The 22,993-nt window shown below is 35.7% G+C and overlaps 4 protein-coding genes and 1 long non-coding RNA gene across 6 annotated transcripts; 2 read left to right on the top strand and 3 right to left on the bottom strand.

The window, feature by feature from the left end:
• The first annotated feature begins 591 nt into the window (after positions 1–591).
• Positions 592–2,327, top strand: LOC106377097 (ras-related protein RABF2b). Its single transcript, XM_013817264.3, has 7 exons — positions 592–833; positions 1,064–1,141; positions 1,239–1,406; positions 1,502–1,550; positions 1,636–1,709; positions 1,895–1,988; positions 2,087–2,327. Exons 1-7 carry the CDS (start codon positions 795–797, stop codon positions 2,185–2,187), a joined length of 603 nt encoding a protein of 200 aa, XP_013672718.2. The 5' UTR covers positions 592–794; the 3' UTR covers positions 2,188–2,327.
• Positions 2,328–3,010: 683 nt separating this feature from the next.
• Positions 3,011–3,866, top strand: LOC106374936 (heat stress transcription factor A-4a). The gene is made up of 2 exons (XM_013814855.3): positions 3,011–3,266; positions 3,372–3,866. The coding sequence occupies exons 1-2, from the start codon at positions 3,081–3,083 to the stop codon at positions 3,699–3,701; spliced, it is 516 nt and encodes a 171-aa protein (XP_013670309.1). The 5' UTR covers positions 3,011–3,080; the 3' UTR covers positions 3,702–3,866.
• A 1,084-nt stretch (positions 3,867–4,950) lies between these two features.
• LOC106377096 (multiple RNA-binding domain-containing protein 1-like) lies at positions 4,951–9,314 on the bottom strand. The gene is made up of 15 exons (XM_048745519.1): positions 9,084–9,314; positions 8,876–8,983; positions 8,665–8,779; positions 7,974–8,584; positions 7,747–7,878; positions 7,554–7,643; positions 7,350–7,467; positions 6,913–7,233; positions 6,769–6,833; positions 6,448–6,601; positions 6,049–6,153; positions 5,851–5,952; positions 5,591–5,758; positions 5,351–5,485; positions 4,951–5,266 (listed from the first exon to the last, which is right to left on the bottom strand). Coding segments are annotated over exons 1-15 (2,334 nt in total). The 5' UTR covers positions 9,086–9,314; the 3' UTR covers positions 4,951–5,158.
• Positions 9,315–12,337: 3,023 nt separating this feature from the next.
• Positions 12,338–13,415, bottom strand: LOC106373910. Of its 2 annotated transcripts, none has more exons than XR_007318385.1 (2): positions 13,064–13,415; positions 12,338–12,940 (listed from the first exon to the last, which is right to left on the bottom strand). It is a non-coding gene; the product is annotated as an uncharacterized LOC106373910 (long non-coding RNA). The 2 variants fall into 2 exon arrangements; XR_007318384.1 differs by having other exon boundaries at positions 12,338–12,936.
• Positions 13,416–16,513: 3,098 nt separating this feature from the next.
• Positions 16,514–19,845, bottom strand: LOC106377094 (cyclin-T1-4). Its single transcript, XM_013817263.3, has 7 exons — positions 19,642–19,845; positions 19,107–19,357; positions 18,855–18,936; positions 18,315–18,449; positions 17,900–18,075; positions 17,657–17,808; positions 16,514–17,542 (listed from the first exon to the last, which is right to left on the bottom strand). Exons 2-7 carry the CDS (start codon positions 19,331–19,333, stop codon positions 16,710–16,712), a joined length of 1,605 nt encoding a protein of 534 aa, XP_013672717.1. The 5' UTR covers positions 19,334–19,357; positions 19,642–19,845; the 3' UTR covers positions 16,514–16,709.
• Positions 19,846–22,993: the final 3,148 nt, after the last annotated feature.

Genomic DNA, 22,993 nt, shown 5'->3' with positions numbered 1-22,993 from the left:
TCTAGTATGTATTCCCATCCAAACAAAACTTCTTGTATAGCTCATCACTAGACCACGCTACTAGTACAGTTGAGAGCATACACTGAGTTTATCTTGTTCTTTTGCTTTCAACTCAACCATACTCCATTCATGAAATTAATATTTGAGAGCATACACTGAGTTTATTACTTTTTGCAATTAGTGTTAATGGAGCAATTTAAAATAGGGAAGCATATAGTATATAGAGGAAGTGAAAGCCATATTTTGGCTAAGAGATGGGTAAAATGTTTAGTTTATATTCTTTGGATTCAAAAGATGTGACTTCAAGGTTCCATAATCTCCCTAGTACAACTATTTTAACCTCTGCCAAGCTTGGGATAAATCCTTTATAGCGTGAGTGAGAATCCTAGCTAGAATCACTTAAACCAAAACAAAAACTATGATGATGATGATGATGATGATTCTGTGTCAAGTTGAGCTTCCTTTGTTTTTGTTAATTCATTTTAATAATCCCCCGATATTAATATTCTCTGGATCCGAAAAAGAAATTTCCATTATCGTAATAATATAAGAGTATAGATTAACATAAACATGAAAATGTAATTAAACGCTTAAATAAATACTGCATTTATTTATTTATTTATTTATCTTCTGGAGAGAGAGAGAGAAGTGGTTGTTGTTGCCGACGCGTCTGTGTTCTCTCTATCCTTGCAATGGTCTTTTGATCTTAAATCTAGTTATCATCCACGAGCTAGCTCCCTTGAGCTGAAGATTTCTAGAGCTACGATACTGTGACTGTGATCTGATAGATAATCATGGCTACCGCTGGAAACAAGACCATTAACGCCAAATTGGTCCGTCTTTTGTTTCACTCACTCATGCAAAAGCTCCATTCTTTTTGTGATTTCAATTTAGCCCTTGAGAATTTTGATCTGATTGTTAAGTTGTCTTCATCATAGGGTTTTAAATGAACAAGCTTTCCTATCATCATGAACTCTCCACGTTGGTTTAGTGATCATATGTTTGATTTGATGCGTCCTGCTGCTTTTTTGAGTTGGTTCTGTAATTTGGTTTAAGCTTTCAGGTGTTACTTGGAGATGTTGGCGCTGGGAAATCCAGTCTTGTCTTACGGTTTGTTAAAGATCAGTTTGTTGAGTTCCAGGTTTGTGTTCTTCCTTGCAGCCTTTCTTGTTGTTTTGTTCACATTCTGTCGTCTTCTTCTTCTTGACTCTGATAAAATCTTTTTTTTCTTCTTACAGGAATCAACCATAGGTGCAGCCTTTTTCTCACAAACATTAGCTGTGAACGATGCGACTGTTAAGTTTGAGATATGGGATACAGCGGGTCAGGAACGGTACCATAGCTTGGCTCCAATGTACTACAGGGGTGCTGCTGCTGCTATCATTGTCTTTGACGTTACTAATCAAGTACCAAGTTTTTTAAATTTATTGATCAGTGGATGCAATTTATTGGCTTTCTTCTAAATTACGGTTGATTTTTTTTGTTTTTACTATCTTCTCAGGCCTCGTTTGAGAGGGCAAAGAAATGGGTTCAGGAACTGCAAGCGCAAGGTATTGTCTATAGCTATAAGTTATGGCTAGAATAGTTTTTTTTTAATGATTTCACTTTACTTGGTTTTACTATTTGTGTGAGTAGGTAACGCTAATATGGTCATGGCCCTTGCTGGAAACAAATCTGATTTATTAGATGCAAGGAAGGTTTCCGCAGAGGTAAGCAATTGCTCTGTCCTGACTGATTTTTCTTACTGTGATGTTTGGATTCAAGCTTAGAGTTGAGATGAGTGTGTAATAGCTTAATAGCTGATCCATCATGTGTCACTACCGTCACTTGGCTTCTGAATTTTGCTGCTAAGCCTACTTCTTGATACCTCTGACACTAATTGTCTTTCTTGTAGGAGGCGCAAACATATGCTCAGGAGAACGGTCTTTTCTTCATGGAAACTTCAGCCAAAACCGCTGCTAATGTCAAAGAGATATTCTATGAAATTGGTGAGAGCTATCGTTACACTCTAGATTCAAATTCAAACAGTTTTCTTTTTGCTTCTATTACTAAATGCTGTTATACCTTTTTCTTTTGGCCGGTACAGCAAGAAGGTTACCGAGAGTGCAACCTACAGAAAACCCAACAGGAATGGTTCTACCAGATAGGGCCATGGATAGGGCAGTGAGTTCATCTTGTTGTGCTTAGTTATATGTAATGGAATACACTTCCCTTAAAGGGGACCTTCTGGTCAGTCAATATTGATTTATGGACTTCTGTGTTTTGAATATCTTTGTTTTGTTTTGCTTGTGTGAACATTCAATTTACCAATTAAAAAGGGTTGTACATGAAGATATCTCATATTGAGATATGATGTATCCAGTTGTCAAACACCAAGCATTTTCAAGTTTTAGGAACTCTAGAATTTGTTTTTCCCTTTATTGGAGCTTCCTGATTGATCGATCACAAGTTCGTGCAACTCTTTTTTTCTTAAATGAATGTTAATTTATATTCAAATAGAAAAAACTTCCAGATGATGACTTGTGCTTTCAAGACTGCAACTTGTGCTTTCAAGTTAATCGTAAATATATCAAAGAATAAAAAGAATGAGGCTTCCAGATGTATTCATCTGTAACATCCTGTCTCCAGTTGTGAGCTGGTCTTTCAACGATAGCCAGGTCATGAATGAGAACTTTGGGGTTGAGTGAGTGAACCAAACTGCTCTGCTCCCGTTGCAATGTGGCTTATTCTCACGAACTTGAAGCAAAGGTCTTTTTTGAAGAGAAATGTGGCTTATAATTTTCAGTAATTTAATTTTTTATTATTTAAATTTATAGCTGGGAAAGATTATTTATTATTTGTATAGTAATTTAAATACATATAAATAAAATAAAAAGAGTTGACATAAAAAAAGAATATGAAAAGTTATTTTACATTTTTATATTATAAACCTAGTCTAAGAAAACAAATGCAAAAGCCCACTAACAGCCTACAAAACTAGGTGGAACCTATATATATGATATGAGCGTTGGTTTTGAGATCTTTGATTATTTACATTTTGGAGGATTTTAGGGTTTGAAGCGTGTTTAGGGGTGGTGGGGATGCAGCAGTTCCACGTCGCAATATATGAGATTGTGGATGATCCTTCACTGGATTCAACAATCTCGTGGAGCAAAAGCAACAAGAGTTTTATCATCTGGAATCCTAAAGAGCTATTCACGAAAAAGATTCTCAAGAGATTCTTTTGCTGCAATCTGTCACAGTTTATCACCGAACTTGACACATACGTAAGTTTTATTTTGTGTATATGTAAGAAGATTATCACTGAGTTTTTTCGGAATCTTGCAGTTTTGAATCTGAGTCTCTCTTGTTTGGTGGTGGTACGTACGTAGGGTTTTGTAAGAATTGAGGGGTCCGATGAGCAATTGGAATTCGGACATAAGCACTACTTTGTGAGAGGTAAACCTGAGCTTTTGAAGAAGATGCGTCTCCAAGCTGCGATGAATAGGATGAAGAAAAGTGCCCAGAAAGCCAAAGCTAGAGCTGAAGCAGAGAAGAACGGCTCTGTGACTGTGAGACGTGAACCTCGGATTATAATAAATGCCGACGATGCAAGGATGAGGTACAAGCAAATATTTGAATCATCATCATCATCATCATCATCATCATCATCGATCGCTAAAACGCCACTAGAGAATCGCTTCCGACATCTACGAATATGATCACTTGTTCCAGTTGCTCTCTAGACCTTGCTAAAATAATTGGGGTTTTCCAGTAAGACAATGCATGTTTTGCTTAACCTATATATTTTAATCTTTTGCTATTTTGTATCATACCTTGTCCCGAATATTACTTTGTGTAATATTTAAATGGTAGCTTTCTCTTTATTAAGCTGCAGTGAGTGTTTAAAGAAACACTGGCTGAAACATCCACAAGAATGCTTCTGTTAGTAGCCTACAAATGTTATCTTTGTAGTCTTAAAGCCTCTCTCTCTCTCTCTCTTACACCTGAGATCATAACTTTACTGGTCACTTGAGAACAACCGCATTCTGAAGCTCTCCCTATAGTTTGCATTCCTCTCTTTTTCTTCTTCTTGATTTTAACCAATCCTAAATGGAAGCTACATAATCTTCTCATATACCTTGCCTTTAATCCTCTGAGTTCACTCTCTTCTACGTCCAGTTCACTCTCTTTGCGTTTCGAGTGTTATTCGGACAAGGATGTCTGGAACAGAAAAAAAAAAAAAAAAAGAAAAAACTCATCTCTGAAAACATGAAATAAGCCTCATTACTATCTGTCTGCTAAACATTCTTCTCATTTGGTTCTTGTAGAGATTTTGATTTCCCAATCTTGATGTTTATGTGTACACTTTTTTATGTTTGGCGGCCTGACAAACAATTTGTAAGAAACAAATGATTAGACGAGTCTTTGGTTTAAAAAAGATGATGTTATATGCTAGAAAACAAACAAACAAATTATTCGATACTTTCTGATTAAAATCCATCAAGTTTGCCACATTCTCTATTTCAATACAACTGAAAGCTTTATCGTTCAAACACTTGTTATGATTGTTTCTCACTTTCTTGCTGTTGCCGATGGGTGATTGATGCCCTGCCGCTAAATTCTTGTGCACATGCTGAGATACCAATCAATTGGTGGCCACAATGAACAAGTTAGTTGAATCATATACCACTACGTTTCCTTCAAGATTTACAACTCTCACCAATAATTTTCACAGATGAGACATTGTACGGGTGCACAAGTAAACTGATCTAAAAACCTAAACCGAATCCGACATCTGAATATCTCATATTGGAACTATGTATCTAAACACCAAGTAGTTTCAAGTAGTATATTCATAGCCACTTGTCTGAATTCTCCTAAATGGAAGCTAGAGATTGTACTTTAGCAGCGTCAGCAATAAAGGTTTTTCATCCGAAAATTCAACTGAACCGATTTTGTAAGTTTTAATTGATAGAAAAAGTAAAATTTTATAGATAACTGGAAAAGGTTTCTACAAATTCTATAGAAATCTCTGTATTTAGCACATTTATCTATTCGTAAAAAAAAAAATTAAAACAAGTAGAAGCCAGTACAGAGCAAAATTTCAACCATGGGAACCACACACAGTGGACAGACTTAACACCAACACGAAACTTTTTAACAGAGGGGTGTGTGGCTATTCAGCTGTTCTCCTTCTCTTTGGAGTGTCGTTTTCTTGATACTTGGCAGCAGAACGACGCCTCTTCTCTTCCATGCTAGTGTCGTCTTTGGCCCACTCGATCACCTGCAATGAAGGTAAAAAAAGAGTCGAGAAAGCATACAAACCTAGAGCCTTGAGAGAGATATAAGAGTGTAACATAAGTCATACCAAATGGCGTCCGTAGAAATGGGTGCTCGACAGTGCTTTTTTGGCGTTTGAAGCTTCTTGCTTTGTCATGAATTCAACAAAAGCATAACCTGCGTACTGTCCTATATTCCTCTTTGGAAGCCTGAGACCCTTGATCTGAGGCAACAAAAAGAAACATGAACGAATGTGGTTTGTTGTAAAGAAAACAATCTTAAACTGAAACAGGCATTAGACCAAAACTTAAGCTATTGCACTGTTTACCTGTCCAAATGGACTAAAAAGCTGTCTTAATTCCTTCTCGGTTGTCTCAAAAGCTACATTTTTCACATGTAGCTTTGTTGAAATTTTGTCTGAGCCTTTGGCAACCGTGTCCCTACGCTTGTGTTCAGTAAACCTCAACTTCAAAGCATGCCCATCAAGAGAAGTTCCCTGAAAAATCAAACAGAAAAAATGTCACTTCCCAACGTCGATTCGAATCCAATCAACTTTTAAGTTTCAAAGAGGCTTGACTTATTATATACCTGTAGATCTCTAAAGACACTGGTCGCTGTCTCAACAGAGTCGAATTCGAGAAAACCATAACCGCTTGAAACATTCTTCCCATTCTTTACATGCTTCATTATCTGCTCATGATGGATTAATAAAGAAATACTTAAAAACAGACTCAATAGTTCAGTGCATACCATTCAAGTGACATCACCAATGAACAAACAACTTACCTTCACACTCAGTATCTTTCCCTGCTTCACCAGGTCTTTCAAATGCTTCATCAAACTCTCATCAGTCGTTTTGAAGCTCAGATTCGTAACATGAAGGACATTTGACTGAAATATAACGCAACGAGTAAAAAGTTACAGACAGACTAATTCAAAAGATAAGTGTAAGTAACATTTTCGTCTACAAAATTGATCAGAAGACAGATATTTCAAGCCCATGGAACATAAATTATACAGTACCTAACCTGAAACTCGCAACTCGCAAGATATTTAACTAAATTCGTATACAGCCACAAAAGGTAAGACTCAAATAAACTTCAGTTAACCAAGCTAACCAAGATTTTTTAAACTAACACAATAATATGATATAATAACGTCCACAGATTTCATAACTTGACATACCTCAGTTACGTCAGGATCGAGGTTAACCTCCTGTTCCAATTTGACTCTTCTCAGATCATTTACTCCATCATCACTCTTCTCTTCTTTGTTCTCAGGAACTGTTTTTGGCTCAAGAATATCTGCAGGAGCCCACTCGAGATACAGGGGAGCATCTCTGCAGTAACAACAAGAAATTTGATAAGGCAGTTTTGTTTAAATTTATCTCCAAGAAGCACTCTAGGGAAAGAATGAGGATTATAAATATTTAGACTGAAACAATTATCACTTTACTGTTCTTCCCTTCTTGGTTTAATAAACATCAAAGTTAATGTTTAAGCTTACTTGTAACGCTTGTATGCCATCTTCTTAATAGCTGAACGTGCATCAGCCGGTTCAAGGAAAACAACCTGGAGGTCATGTAACAAAGGGTTAGAGAACACGCAACTATATTGGTTGTAGAACACACAGAAGGAAAGAAAAAAATACCAAGGCCATTGTCTTCGTTGGAGGGAGAATAATTTTTTCAATTCCAAATTTTCCAAACATTTGTGCCAGTTCCTTTTCAGTCGAAGCAAATGGCAAATTCTTAACCAAGAGAATATGTTTGCTTCGGTTCTTCTCGTCGCCTTTCCCTGTAGCGAACTCTTCCAAAGCAGGGACATTAACTCCAGCCTTAGCGAGGGCTTCTTTGGTCTCCGCAATCACTTTTGTTTCAGCCAGAGCAAGGCGTACGGCAGGGTCATCAGATTCACGGTCAAGTAGCTCACTCTTGCTTACACCATACACCCTGACTGTGTTTTCTAGAATCTATAACAGCAAAATGGAAAGAAAAAAAAAGATGAAGGCATGAAGCAAAATAATAAAAGAACAGATTATAAATAACATAAATGGATGCATTTTTTTTGAAACAAGAAAAAACTTACGGTGTCCTGTCGCATGAACAAACTATTCCAAGCCTTTGTGTTTCCACCTGCTTCAGACGCCTTTCTTGCTTCCTCCTTCTTTTGCTTGAATGTTTTAGACAGATTAGAAGTTTCATCCCTGTTGAGAAAAGCCATCGTAATTGGTAAACAACTAATGAAATTTCTCCATAAAGACCGAAACTTAGAAAGGGAAAGGACACTGACACTTGTTTATCAAACGTTACACGAGGCTTGGATGGTAAAACATGAAGCAACCGCCCCTGGAAAAAATCGTTATCTAATACCTCCATTGCCCTGCATCACAATCCAAAAATCATTCAAAACCTGAACTAACATGTAAATGGAGAGAGTAAAAAAAAAAAACAGAAGGCTAAGTGTTGGCATGTATATATAATACCTTGCTGCATGTTCCGGAACCTGGTAGAGGATGTAGGCAACTCCTTTGGACCTTTTAGTCTCCCTGTCAAGAACAAGATGGACCTCTGATATCTCACCGAATGGGCTAAAATGTTCCATAAGATCTTCTTCCCTGTTGCAATATATTATTGACAGCAATCAGAGGTGTAAAAGATGAACAACAGAAGGATAAACATAAAACAGAAGATGAATAAGACAATTCATTACGTTGCAGTGTAAGGCAGGTTCCGGACGAAAAGGCGACCAGTCTGGAGAACATCATCACTGTCAGGTTTAGAATCTTGAGCCAGCTTGCCATCATCTTCTTCTTCCACCTCCATGGCATCTTCATCACCACCTTCCTCAACTTCATCATCATCGCCATCAACGGGAGAAATACGAGTATCAGCGTCATCATCACCATCATCAGCTTTGTCTTCATCACTACCAGATTCACTATCACTGTCCGAATCCGAGAGGTTTTTCTTGACCCTGCTCTTGAAGTACTCCAAATCATCAACATCATCAGTAGGAGCAACAACGTTCCTCTTTTTACTCTTTTCAGTATCTGATGACCTCTCAGCAGCACCACTGGAAACAACAACTGGCTCATCAGCTTTCTTAGCTACTTTAACGGAAGGAGCAACCGACGTGTCATTTGACCATATCTTCGACTTGCCCCTCAGCATAACGTCGAGAAACTCCTCGCGCATGGGATCATCAACATCTTGCTCCTTCTTACCCTTTTTGTTAGAAGACTTTCCACCGTTTTCTTCTTTCTTGAGCGAATGACGACTCCAAGGACGGGGAGCGTTCTCGTCTCCGACTTTACGAGCAATCTATTAAGTTAAAAGGAAGAATTCAAGACTAGTCTACAGAGGTGAAAACAAGAGTCTCTCCAAGTTTTTGAAGTGCAAACCTCAACAGAGATACGGAAAGTATCAAGGTAAGAGTTGTTGAAGTACTTAATAGCTTCTTGAGCATCTTGTTCACTACGGAACCCAATAAAAGCCATTTGTCTACTTGTACCTTCCCTGCGAAGCAAATAAATATATATTCAAATTAAAACGAGAAAAGACACAAAACTTAGTTGTGAAATAACGAGACTTTGAATATAGTAGTAGTAGTACCTGGAACGCAGCAATTTAGCGTCTGTGATTTCTCCTTTCTTTGAGAAAACATCTCGAAGACGAGCCTCTGCCACTTCTTTGGGCAGATTCTTCACACAGATCCTCGACCTGGAATTTACAAAAAACCCGACAAGAGAAGATGAGTCAACTTGGTTTCTGCGAAACCTCAGTAGGAAGAAGGAACAGTTTCCGGGAAAACAATACTTACATCTTTTAGTTTTGCAAAAGAAGAGCTGGTTATGAGAATTGTAGACTCCGAAGGGACCTCGAAATTAGGTTTTCTAAGAGACGAAAGACAAGACTTTAATCCTTTTTTTGCAAATGTTTCTGGAAGACTCTAGTGTCGGAACAATTAACTCAGCCGCCGGGACGAGGGAGAGACGAAGGAAGAATAAGAGGGACAGCGAGAGGGTTTTTAGGTCTTTTGCTGTTCCTACTTTAGGTCGGCTTTCCACATTTTATTTAGAACCGAACCGGTCCGGTCCAAATAACCAAATAGTTGTATTTTTAAAATACTTAATAAACCAAACCGAATCCCAATTATACAGCCAAAAACTTGTAACCGAAACTAAAATGAGGCTTTAGAGTTTTTTTTTCTTTGGTCGTCACTCATACGTAAGTCTCTTACTCAACAGATCTGTTCTTGATTTGATGTATGGCTAACCGGTTTGGTTAGCACGATAACCGATATATGAAAAATTAACAATGACCAACAGACAAATGGAACAAGGTTAGACCATTGTACCAAAGTTCTAACTAAAAACACAACATTGCCAAATCAATTGACCATTCTGTTTCCTATTTGACAAGTGTAAATATATCGGCAAAAAATCTCCAGGGAGGTCTTCTCTTCCTTATATATCATCTTTTATATATTAAATCACAAGTCACTTGAACAATAAGATTTTGCCACATGTCATTATTTTACAAATAAAAAAAACTAATTAATTATCAACATAAGGATTAAAAACTCTCGCAAATAAACCAACTGAAAAAAGAAATGTCTCCAATCAAAAAAGAGCTCCACTAACCACGATCTCTAATTTCTTAAAACCGTAAAATCTTAAATCCCTAAATTTTCTCTAATGAACACCTTATTTCATGGCACAATTTCAAATTGTTTCATCTATAACTTATTTCTTCTGTCTTCTATCCCTCTCTCTTATTCTTTGTCGTTTGTTTCTTAGTAATTTTTTGGGTTTTGAGTGTTGCAACAATAACTATATAGCTTATGACTTCATTATGTCCAAGTTCGGTGTTTCTTCTTAATTAAATACTCTCATATTCTTTTTGTTCAGCTTCAAGTTGTTTTAATAGATTATTCATAGGAAGACTAAGGGACAATGAGGCTGGGCATATAGATTTTAAAAATCTGAAATGGAAATACAAAGTAAATATTTTATCACTTTTCTTTTAGTTAACTATGCAAAGTTTCAGCGTTATTGAGTTTTTTTGGGGTAAATTGTTTCGTATATTATGGATATAGTACAAAAGAAATGGTGTTCATCTTTCCTATTAAGAACGTGAAGATGGAGAGAAAAAAACGTGAAGATGGCATATCGGTGTTGTTGTGTAGACTGAGATTAAGGTAATATTTTATAAAGAGGTATTTTAGCTTATTTTGTAAATTGTTATAATTTTCTAGATATATTATATATCCACAATTTATGACTTTATGTATATATATATGAACACTCTTCAACATCTCTTGATACGCGGTAATAGGAGGAGATAATCTATATGGAGTTGGTATATTTTTGACTTTAAAATGTAATAGTAATACATGTTAAATTTATATGATAATTTGATATAACACTAGTTTATATACTAAATTGGAAGTCACTCGTCCAATAAAAAGTTGATATTTGGCATTGTGTTTCAAAAATAACAAATCAATTAAAAATAACAAATTCAATTTTTCGAAAACTATAAGACAAAACTGATTCCTAAATTTTCTCATACCAGTAACATGTTCAAACTTCCAAGAAATATAGTTAGAAATTCTATCACGATTTCAAAGACTTTTTTTTCCCAACAATATCAAATTGTCTAACTTCTATATAACTTCAAACAACTAATTGATTTTTCCTATTTCTTTCTTTTATCAACGTTTTTTCTTCATTTTTCCAGTGTTTTGAGGGTAGAAAAAAATCTATACAGGTTTATATTTCTCCTTTTCAGATTAATTTTCTTCAATTTTCAATTCAATGCTTTCTCATTCTTTTAATTATTTATTCATGATTCAGGATGAAAATGGTACTTAATATACTCCAGTTTTAAAGAGTTCTTCAAACGAAAAAGAAAACTCAGAGTTTTGTCGGTAATTTAGGTAACAATACGTATATATGAACCTGCTATATATACAAACTGATTATTTACAAATCGTTGTGTTACGGTTTAACTATATATATTTTAAAAATATGTTTTCTTATAACAAAACATATTCAAATATTTTACAAATCGATTTGAGTCTATTACACAGAAACTGAAGATTTTATATATGTTTTATCTTATCGTTGAATTTTATGGTTAGTGATTATTGTAGAAAAGACGATCGAGAAGAATCTTAAAATGCAGGTTCAATAAAAAAAAATCATAACACGTGTTTTTTTTTACCACTTTCTTGCGGCTAACCTAGAAAGCTTTAATGTTATTGAGTTTTTTTTTTTTTGTGATTATTGAAGTTTTTGTGGATATAGAGCAAAATAAAAACTAGAGATCATCTTGCCGTTAGGGCAACATTATCAGGCACAAAATTTGGTCCTTAAGGGGAGGGGACCCACAAAAACACCAAAACCGAAGAGGAGAAGTCGTTTTGGCTTGGTCCTTGTACTGTTCGCGGGCCGCGTTCGCGGGCCTCACTGACATGGCGGCCCGCGATTGGTTCGTTTCTATTTTTTTTTTTTTAATCGGAAAAAAAAAAGAAAAAAAGAAAATTAAGAACTTTTACCGATAATGTTGCCCTTAAAGAACACGAAGCTAGCATATCACTAGTAGTAATGTGTGGACCAGGTTAAAGTAATAATTGTAAACAATGGCATCTTAGCTTATAATGATTACAAGTTGTTGTAGTTTTCTATATATATTATCAACAATTTATGGGTTTATGCAAACACAAATTAATTAACACTCTTCTTGATATATTATCTATAATCTACGATATATTTTAACAAGAAAATGTAGGGTATGAATGGTGACCAAGGAACGACGAGGAATAATGCATTCCCTAACGTTTCTAAAAAAAATTACCATTCACAAGGAATAATAATTTTCTCTCATTCCCTTTCGTTCCTTTTTTTTTGTAGAGAATTAAAAAACAAAATTATTTTTTGTCAAATTTGATAAGGAACAACCATTCCTTTTCATTCCTGGTATTTTATTCCCGTACATTCCTTTTTTATTCGTTCCTCTTGTTTCCCGGATGGTCACCAGTCGGACCCGTAGTGTTAATACATGTTAAAGTTAACAAATCCTTGCCCGTATACGTGGGGCTAAACACTAGTTATAATACAAAGGAAATCTTACAATACTAAAAGGAGAATAAGCTCAATGTTTAGCTATGCCATGTCCACAAATTAATTTAGACCAATCACATTACTATATTATGTCATGTCATCTACTACAGTGAAACCAATCGCTTTCGTCGCCGACTGATCGACTTCTTTTTGATCTTTTTCCTTGGAGAAACCCAGCCGATTTCACCTCTTTAGCTTCTCCTCTGTAACGTTAAATCGTGACCCATAAAGCTCCATCATTTAGTGCAATCACTATATAATCTATCTCTTCCCCTCCGATTTTTCTGAGAAGAAGATGAAATACGACGTAGAATCTATTTTTCCAAACCGCTGCCGCTGTGCTCTCCGGTGCCCCTTAACTCACGTCCTTGTCTTCGCTCTTTCTCAGCTTTCCCCATTCCTGGCTGATAACTCAGACGGGACGACCCTAAAGCTTTGTCTTCACTGTCCATTGACCAGAGACGGCTTGCACCACCACCACCGCACCACGACGTCGTACCTCCTCTGTCTTCAAGCTCACGACCACTACCTCTCCTCGCCACCCACCTTACTTTACCAAAAACAATACAAAATCAGAGAGAGAGAGAGAGAGAGAGAGAGAGAGAGGAGAGAGAGAGAGAGAGAGAGAGAGAGAGAGAGAGAGAGTGTGAGACAGAGAGAGAGAGAGCTTGACCGGCGAGGTTCATGGCAAAGAGAGGCTGAGAAGAACTTGATGACCGGAGATGAAGTGGAGAGAGGTGACGACGAGATGAGGTAGAGCCACATCGAAGCTTCCTCTCCTCCTCCTTCCACGCCGCGATTTGAGGAGCCACACCGAAGCTCCCTCTCCACACCGGAGACCTTTCCGTTTCATAACTTCTCAAATCTTTAAACAAAACAAAATTCAATTAGAGTAGGCATAGCTTTAAGAAGTGAAGAGAAAGAGAGAAAACTAAGAACAATGAAAAAAGAAAAAGATGGATTACGACAGAGGATGAACGTCAGTAGCTTCTTCGCAAAAAGAAAGAGGATGAAACACAGAAAAGGGTGGACGCGGGAGAGAGATTGGAAATAGAGATAAGAGACATGTGGTTGAGAAAGGAGAAAACACAAATGGATAAGAGCCCTTAGATTAATCTAACCAAATGCCAAAATTGTAATCCATGTAGTGGTGTGTACATGAGATATTTTTTTTAACTATATGTGATATGTGGTTGTGGTTGTAAGGTGAGAAATAAGAGATGTGACCAATTGTATTGATATGTAAGAGGGTTTGGGAAATGAAAGTGTAGAGCATCTTTATCCCTAGAACTCATTAGGGTCTCTTAATCAATTGTTTAGTAATAAATTTGTGTTAAAAATTTTAGTTAAGAGACACCTAAATTTGTGTCCTCCATTGCAAGTTTCTTAAGTAGGTTCTTAAAAAAATAATTGAAAAAACTTAAAGAAGAAAGAACCTGAGAAAGAACATTTGATCTTGTGAATACACTTTCATTATTCATCAACTCAAGGGAATAAATTAACGATAGGAATCTCTCGGTGATTATTATGATAATCATGAATCTGTTAAAACGTAAAACAGTCCAACTTAAACAAAGCATGGTAAAACGAGATACACTAACCTCTGATGGTGCAGGCTCCGATGAAGAGGGAAATGAGATAAACCTGCCAACATCCCGGCCGCACCGTATCTCCGACTCTCCTTCATCGTATCCACAGAATCTCCTGCGCCTCCGCGGTGGTGATGACAGCCCCGAGAGACATGACGGAGAGGCAGACGATAAGCAATTGTACTAAAATGATATTATCTAGCAGAAAGAAACAGACAACTTCCAAATTATAAATCACCAAACAAGAAGCCCTTGCCTTTCCTGCACTCAATAAAACTATGAACTAACAACAGTTACAGTAATAGTATTCAATAGCACAGACCAAACCAAGAAGAAGAAACAGACAACTTATTAAATTATCAAATATCAATCACCAGACAAGAAGCCATTGCTTTTTTTACTCCAAACTCATAACGAATTACAATAATAGTATCAATCATCAGACAAGATGCCATTGCCTTTTTAACACACAAGAAGACTCACAAACTAACAACGAGTTACAGTAATACTATGAAACACACAAATCAACCCCTAGAAGGGGAACTGAGATTGATTTTACTAAATCAAGTCAACTCTTATACTAAAACTTGAATTACTTATCAAAGTCTGAGACTTTAAGAATGGTGAAGGGTATGGTTCCAAGTGAAGATCAAAAGAGATAAGAAAAAAAAAGGGACTGACTTTGATGAGAAGGATGAGGAGAGCGGTCGATGGCTTGAAGCTCTCTAGCTGGCAAACATGTCCTCAATCTCTAGGTTCTGATTGTTCGATGGCGTCTCCAGTGATGTGATTCCTGGAAAACGATCAGACGGCGACGGGGAAGAGTCAGAAGACGGTGGCGGTTGCGGTTAATAAACCATCCAGGACTTCGCGTTGAGTCCCACGCCGAGGATGACGATCGTGAGGAAACTCGTGATGTAGCAAGGAAGCTCCCGAGGAGGAGGAGGAGGAGTCGATGATTTTGTTCTTCGCAAAGTGATTTTGCCTTCCTCGTATTCTCCTCCCAAAACTCTATCAAAGCTACACGTGGCATACAAGAGACGTTGCTTGTGTGGCCTAATTAAGATATGTCTTCAATGATAATTGCCTTTTTTTATTTTTTTAATTCTTAATTTTATTAAAAACCCTGATAAGATCCCCGATAATGATGCTCTTAGAGATTAAGTTTATAGTTGTATGTGGTTTTGGAATTTGGGAGAGTTGAAATTAAATATGTGATTTGAAATAAGTTGGTTTGTAAGCTTTATAAACTTAGAGTTTTTATTTATTGAAATTTGAAATTTTAGATTTGATATTTAGATTTGTGATTTGGAGTATAGGGTTTGGTGTATAGTATTTGAGTTATAGTTTTAAGATTTGAGATTAATTATTAAAAAGATTAGCTTTAAGTTTGAATTTAAGATTTGATATTAAAATTTTATATTTTAAATTTCAAAATATTATAACTGGAGTATGTATTTATGGTATTTTATATTTTAAATTTCAAAATATTATAATTGGAGTTTGTATTTATGATATAGGGTTTTAAGAAATGGTATTTAGGGTAGGGTTTAGATTAATGTTTATTGTGTGAAAAGTTTAAAGTTTTAAGGTTTATATTTAACGTTTAAGGTTTTAAAACAAGTTTAGGGTTTAGGGTATCAGATTTAAGTTTAGGATAATACTTACCTACTGATTTCCGACTGATTTTGCAACTGATAAATTCAGTCTCAAATTAGCGACTGAAAGGTGACTGTTAACCTCCAAAATAATTCAGTCCGTAACCATTTAGAAAAAGATTTGCAGGTCTTAGTCACCGCTTTCCACTCCTTCTATAACAACTGATTCTAAGAGCAAAAGAGCATGATTCTCTTCCTAAGGATCTATTCATATTTCCATTACCATTCAAACCAACCGGAGAGAGAGACTGTTTTTATCACAGACTAAACACGGTAGACTAACTGATATTTCTATCGGTTAATGAAAGAGCCCAATGCAAAAAGAAATACATGTTGGGTCTTTGAAAGAGTTCAAATCATTTTGATAATAATAACTTCAAACTCTTTTACCTTCGATTTTTTTGAACGAATTCCATGTTCGGTTGGTACATTTTCTTCAGTTTCGCTGCAACCATCAGTCAAAGAGAGAAACAATCTACTTTTTTGATCCACCTTCCGGGACAAGGAATGAGAACAAAAAGAGGCTGCTGATAGTATTTGTGGTAAGTTCGAAGATCTTGCACGGCAGTATGAATGAAGAGTTTTTAAATTCCGAAATAAATCAATAGAAAAACTGATAATGTATGAAAAAACACGGGTTACGAAGTAATTATCAATATAAAATCAAACCAAAAACAAACATCAACACAAGCTCACATGATGGTTTAACAAATACAATTCAACTTAAGTTTTTAATCAGATTATATGTTCTTTGCACTTTGTACCATGTATATTCATTGCTTAACAAAACTTTTAAGTAAATTACGCGCGGACAACAACTCTAGTGCAAATAACGATCAAAACTGTAGAGTTCCTAGCCTATAAGGAGGTTTCGGATGGATGATGTAAAGCTGATTTAGTTTCTCAACTGTTGGTTTATGTTGTAGTACAAGTACCAAAGAATAAGGGAGAATATAAATCCAACATTATAAATACACTCAGCTCGTTCTACACCATGGCTGGGAATCAAAAGTTTGCCAATTGTCTCTTATTAGAGACCCATATGAGAATGTTCAAAAACAAACAAATCACTTTACCTCTCTTGGGAGTGTCTTCTTGCCTCCCGATCACCATGACTATTATGGCTACTTTCTACTCGGCTTGTCTTTAGACCTCCTTCAGCATCCTCACTGTTGTCTATGTGTTGCTTCTTTCCTTCTCCCAACTGTTTTTCACAAGGGCTTTCCATTTTTCTCTTCCGGCTAGGCATTGTTGATGAAACATCATCTACCATTTCACCTTCCTCGCTGTTGCCCACCAAGTTGTTTCCATCAAGAATCTCGCCGTGCTCTGTACCAATCTTCTTCTGGCTGTCTTTGGCATCTTCAACAGCTATTTCCACATCTTCCAGTTCTCTTTCGATCAAATCATCCTCATCTATCACATCCTTTTTCTTCGTCTTCTCACCTTGGGACTTCTTAGCCTCTAGTTTAGCCTTCACCTTATCTCTAAGCAATTTTATATCTTTCGGCGATTGACTAACCGGGGCATCACCTGACTTCACAACACTTCTAGATTTATCAAGAGGGATGCTATCATCTGGAAGATTTGCATCTATTTTCTCTGTTCTGTCCTTCTCAGGTGCCTCAACTTTCGTTCTAGACTGATCCGCTTGATGAGTTTCTGTATGCTCGGTAATGACACTACCTGCCTCCCCACTCCCATTATCATTGCTCTGGTTTTGTGTAGCTTTTGACGAGCCCCCGGGATTGTCAGAATTTGAATGTTCATGAGCTGGACGGGCTGATATTGGCCTAGAACCAACTTGTTGAGCCGATCCTCCACCTACACTACTTTCGACTTGGCTTCCTTGAGATGCAGGAACACTATTTTGCTCATAGAGCTCAAGCATTTGGTTGCTCACATCTGAAGCGTACAAAAAGCAGCAGCTGTTGATCATATCCAGAAAAAAGCACGCAAGCCAAACAGAAATGGTGGCAAAAATCTCATAAAATTCCTTTAGTATCATAGTACTCTTACCCTCCAGTATTCGAGGTGTGACATCAAATTCTTGCCACCAAACCTTATCTCCATCCGATGGTAATTTCACTTTAAGGAACTTAGCAGCAAGAAAAATTGCACCCGCCGCAATGTGGTGAGGCTTAAATTGCAGGCAGAGTGACGTCCGCAGACTGCAAGCATCTTTTCATTGTATGAAGACGAAAAATACAAAGGCACATAGATCTAACTGAATCTTTTCAAGTAAACAGACTTTTAACGTACCCATCGTTAACAAAATTCCATGCAACTTGGGCCAGAGCATTCTGTGCGACCTTAAACTTCTTTATTGCTTCTACAAGAGGTTTATAAGGATGATTTACATTGAAGTCAAACCCCAATGTAGAAAGTACAATCTTTTCTCCGATTAGTATAAGCTCTTTCTGTTGCTCATATACTTCCTGCAATAGTCGAATAAGTTCGTTCAGCACACAGAAGAGAACTAGTCGATACAGTGACCAACACCGATCATAGTAACAGAGAAGGACTGTACATAAACAACGAACAAGCACAATCTGGAGGTGTAAGTACAAAACTAATGTCATAGGAAATAGAAGATACGGGGAAAAACAAGCACATTCACTTTGAGCTAGCTAAACATCAAGCAACGGAGTAGAGAAGGTCTAAATAGAATTGGGACCTTTTGCTTGATTTTCTGTGCAGTAACAGGATCCTTCTTGTGTATTATCTCATAGGAGACAACAATAACATCTTTTAACGGCCTTGGAGTTTCTTCAACTTTTCCAGCAAGGAACATGCATACTGTAGCAATCATCTGAGTGTGGATGAAGGAAAACAAGGGGAAAAGGGATCAGCATTAGTGTTAATACATAATACTGTTCTGCTCTAGAAAGATACACGAGTAAAAAGAACTATATACAATGATCCCAACTCCCAAGTAGACAAAAAGAAGGCTCTTAAATAATATGCATCATGACAGATATCTTTGCAGCAAATCAGTATAAATTCACCAAGTGCATCAGCTAGTTTGTTCTCTAAGTATACAAAGGTAATTAGCAGATATGGAGACAAAGAATATTAACTGGCACCAATTAGCCAGTTCAACCTCTAAATTCACGCAAACAAGAGTGCAGCAGACTGACTCGAACAACAAAGAAAGAGTAGGCCCATATCTCTAAAGCATTCAACTAGGTAACGTGCAAAAAGAATATATACTCACCCGTCTGTCATTCCTCGCATGTGACTGGCGAATGAAGAATCGATGGCAGAATATTATCGATGTAGCTATTGTAATCTGAGGACTATAAGAGAAAACTATATTAGTTGGATTCACTGAGAGAATCAAAAGTCAAAACCAACAGTGCACATGAAACACGTCTACATGAAGAACGATTCACACACACACGATGCACATGAAACACGTCTACAAGAATTTTACAAAATCTAGGGGGAGAATGAAGGTTATACTTACACTTTCAATTTCATGCCCAAGTCCTGCAGAAACGTACAGTAAGACTTGCGGAGGTATGTTTCCTTCTTCAAGTCAATCTTATCCAACCTCGACGGCGAGTTTTCCTCTATCTCTTTCCGTCCAAAATACCAGCGGGAAACCTCGTCCTGGTTCTCATTGGGATTCCTGGAATGTGATGAAACGCCACTCTCGTTGTATGAACATTCCCCACCTAATACTCCAGCCATTGCTATCTTTCTCAAAACTCAAATCTACCAAAAAAAACCAATTGTAATTGCTATTTAATCTCTGCGTCAAAGAGTTGTAATTGAATAAGAAAATTGAGAGATTCAATCAATTCGCAATGCAAATTTCAATTCTTCACAGAGAGATCCGAACAAAAACCCCAAATTTACGAAACTATTTCGATAAAAAATAACTGGGCAAGTTTCAGGAAGCAGGAAAAACGTAAAACCAGATCCGAGAGATGCACACGATCGCAAGAGAACCAAAAACCTAATCGAGGAAGATGAAATTGGATTCGATGTTTACGTACCAGGTTAATCGATTCTTCGATCGATCGGGAGCTAACGCGTAGAACAGCCCAGAGAGAACGAGAGAATAAGGAGGAAAGGGCAAAAAAGAAGAAGAAGAGGATTTTCAACAAATATCTCCCCCCGACATACAAGTGATTTTTTGTTATGACTCCTTTTGGTTAAAAACATTTGGGGGGGGGGGGAAAGTCAAACCTTTTGATAATTAAGGGACGGAAAAGGAAATGATAGTAAGTGGAGATTAATATTTTACAGAAACGTGACCATTCGCGTTGACCTACTTTGGTTGATTAATAATCTGAAAATATTCAATTCAGATAAAACCAATGTATAGGCAATGAAATCATTGTTGGCTTCAATTAATTGAATCATGTTATAAATTAACCATTGAAATGATCATCCACTTCTTTACCAAACTCAAGCACTATGATCATCCACTCCTTTACCAACTCAAGCACTATGATCATCTACTCATCAAACACTATGATCACCCACTCATTTACCAAATTAAGCACTATCTTTGTTATTTTATGTATTGTTGTTCACTATAAATACCATCACTCATCTCACTCTTTTGTACACCATAAACAAGAACAAGAGTTTATAATCAAAGAACCATTACATCTTCTTCTTCTTCCTTATAATAAACTCTCTCCCTTATACTAGTGTTATTTGCTTCCTACGGGTATTAAATTCTACTCTTATTTAAATTTCTCGATACTATAAATTATAAGTTATTTCATAACACGTTATCAGCACGATCACTCTGCGATTCGGTAAAATTTATTTGTATCATTTATACCCTGTTATAATGGTCGGTATACCGCCTCTACTATTATTTATATCATGTTATAATGGCCGGAATACCGCCTATATTATTTACTAGTAATTTAATTTATTTATTGGTCGGCCGAGCCGCCTTATATCCTGTTTATTATTTATTGGTCGGCCGAGCCGCCTTATATCCTGTTTATTATTTATTGGTCGGCCGAGCCGCCTTATATTCTGTTTATTATTAATTGGTCGGCCGAGCCGCCGTATAATTTATTTGATATTATGCATTGATCGGCTGAGCCGTCGCATGATTTATTGTCATATAACATAAATATTTCATTGTCATAATTTTTCACTTTTATGAAATTTTATAGATTTGATTGACCGTTTAATACGATATTTTCGGACTAATTTTTGGTGCACTCGATTTAACCCCAACGGTCACAAAGAATTTTTTTCAAAAATTTCCCCTTTCTCCAACGGTCATGAACAGTAATTTTCATCTATAAATACAACTCATTTTCACTTCATTTCATCATCCAAAACATTTCATCTTCTCTCAAAAATTTCAAAATCGCTCTCCTCCGATTTTTCAAGAAAGATGATTCGCGCACTTTTGTTTTTATGTGCCATTTTTATTTGTGTTTCTATTTATGGTTTATTCGATGGAGAATTTACTCCGAGTGAATTTAAGATGATTATCGGTTTAATTTTCTTTACATCGCTTCTCCTTGTAATTGCTTGTATGATTAATGTAAACGGTTTTTAAATTATGAAGTTCATAATAAATGGTTCATTTTAAAATTGCGAAATTCTAAATATATATATATATATATATATAGTCATTTTAGACAATGATATATATATATATATCAACGCTTGTCTATATGTAAGAATAATAGTTATTTGATGAATTAAATTTTGCTTATTATACTTTAATATGCTTCATGGTTTAATGGTATTAAGGAAACATACTTTATGATTCATGGTCTAACATCATAAAAGAAATTATTTGTAATCGGTTAGTTTTGTGGTCGATTAGTCTTTGGTCTAATATCATAAAAGAATTTGGATTATATGTTGATATTTACTAATGTAATGGCCATGTTTATATGAGCAAAAATTTAAAGTTTTCAGGATTGTGTATTCTCTCGGAAAGATATGTACAAGTTATCAGCCAATTCAGAAACGTGAACAGCTGAAACTTTCATCGCCGATATACTTCTGTTTATAAGATAAGTATTTTTATGCTTTATATACAAGTTTAACAAACTTGATTAGATAAATCAATGCACATGAAGTTGGCAGTGATATAAATTTGTTCATTAAAATGATTGATAGGTTAAACTTTGTTAAAAAGCATGAGAGTAATAATATAGTCTATATAATAATTACTATGAAAGTTTTATTTATTTTCTGATATAATAAGACACCTTTGTTAATACATATTTATATATATTTGAAATATTTTGATTTTATTACCATTTATATTGAGGATTTTAAGTTTAAAGCTTGACTCTAAAAGATCCATAAGTTTTGGAAGATAATATATATAAAAAAGGTATTATCACCTGAAGTGATTACCTAAAGCTCATTTTGTATTTTGCATTTAAAGATTACAAGACCTGAAGTCGGTAAATAAAGCCAACTATGTTGGATGTTAAGTTTAAAAGTAAAATTTCTTCAAGAAATTGTTTTATGATGCATATATATTGAAAAATATCTATTGATAAATCACGTCTAGTTGATTATGATTCATTCTCCTGAAGAGAATATGACATTTAAAAAACTCATAAATAGTGGTTTTAGACGTGAGCATAAATGAGGTCAAGGTCCAAAGAGTTTCTTTATAGAACTCATACTCTCACTTAAAGTTGAGAAAATAAACATGGTAATAAAGAAAAGAAATTATGAATTCATTTGAAGATGAAAGAAAATTTATTGTGTGTACAATACAAGGTAGTAAAACTTATAGAATGCTTAAAAAGAGGATATATATGATGCTCCAGAAGTATACATAGTGTTACTGCACATAAAAATTTAATTTAAAGTTTTTAAGAATGCAATTTAAAGTTCTTAAGGTATTGTATTTTTATAAGTATCAAAAGTTAAAAGGATCTACGAAAAATACATAACCCATGTAGGATATGTTGTTGATTAAGAAAATGAGATACATTCGAGATTGATAAACCTGTAGTATTATACTCTCGAGGGGAAGAGTTAAAGAATCTCACTTTTTATGATAAGTCAAACATCCAGAAGATTATGTTTACACTAAAACTAAGATTAATGAATTTTTCTCAAAGTAAATCCGTAAGATTTTGAGACACTTATGTTGAGACAATAAGCAAACGAAATGATATATACATTTCAATCAGAAATAATTCTCAAAGCAGTATAAGTATTTTAGAGAAAATATCTACAGCCTCTTATATATTGTACTACACAAAGATTAGTATAATGAAGATAAATGTATAGTAAACTAGAAGTTTACATTTGGCATGAATCAGTTAGACCATTTTGGTTCATTAATAATGCGAATATATACTTAAAGGTCATATGCATAGTCATATAAGAACC

The sequence above is a fragment of the Brassica napus genome, chromosome C1, assembly GCF_020379485.1.
Source record: "Brassica napus cultivar Da-Ae chromosome C1, Da-Ae, whole genome shotgun sequence".
NCBI classification, from domain to species: Eukaryota; Viridiplantae; Streptophyta; class Magnoliopsida; order Brassicales; family Brassicaceae; genus Brassica; species Brassica napus.
The sequence above is the reverse complement of the archived record's forward strand: the minus strand, read 5'-3'. Positions and strand labels throughout refer to the sequence as shown.

Bases quoted from the DNA above. Each gene is read 5' to 3' on its own strand.
- LOC106374936 (XM_013814855.3), top strand. From the start codon at position 3,081: ATGCAGCAGTTCCACGTCGCAATATATGAGATTGTGGATGATCCTTCA. The intron at 3,267-3,371 runs GTAAGTTTTATT...GTACGTACGTAG, and splicing joins TCACCGAACTTGACACATAC to GGTTTTGTAAGAATTGAGGG.
- LOC106377097 (XM_013817264.3), top strand. From the start codon at position 795: ATGGCTACCGCTGGAAACAAGACCATTAACGCCAAATTG. The intron at 834-1,063 runs GTCCGTCTTTTG...TTAAGCTTTCAG, and splicing joins AGACCATTAACGCCAAATTG to GTGTTACTTGGAGATGTTGG. The intron at 1,710-1,894 runs GTAAGCAATTGC...TCTTTCTTGTAG, and splicing joins CAAGGAAGGTTTCCGCAGAG to GAGGCGCAAACATATGCTCA.
- LOC106377096 (XM_048745519.1), bottom strand. The intron at 6,834-6,912 runs GTATTTTTTTCT...CATGACCTCCAG, and splicing joins CAACGAAGACAATGGCCTTG to GTTGTTTTCCTTGAACCGGC. The intron at 6,602-6,768 runs GTAAGCTTAAAC...TTGTTACTGCAG, and splicing joins ATGGCATACAAGCGTTACAA to AGATGCTCCCCTGTATCTCG.
- LOC106377094 (XM_013817263.3), bottom strand. From the start codon at position 19,333: ATGGCTGGAGTATTAGGTGGGGAATGTTCATACAACGAGAGTGGCGTT. The intron at 18,937-19,106 runs GTAAGTATAACC...TTTCTCTTATAG, and splicing joins TTGGGCATGAAATTGAAAGT to TCCTCAGATTACAATAGCTA. The intron at 18,450-18,854 runs GTGAGTATATAT...ATCCACACTCAG, and splicing joins ATGCGAGGAATGACAGACGG to ATGATTGCTACAGTATGCAT.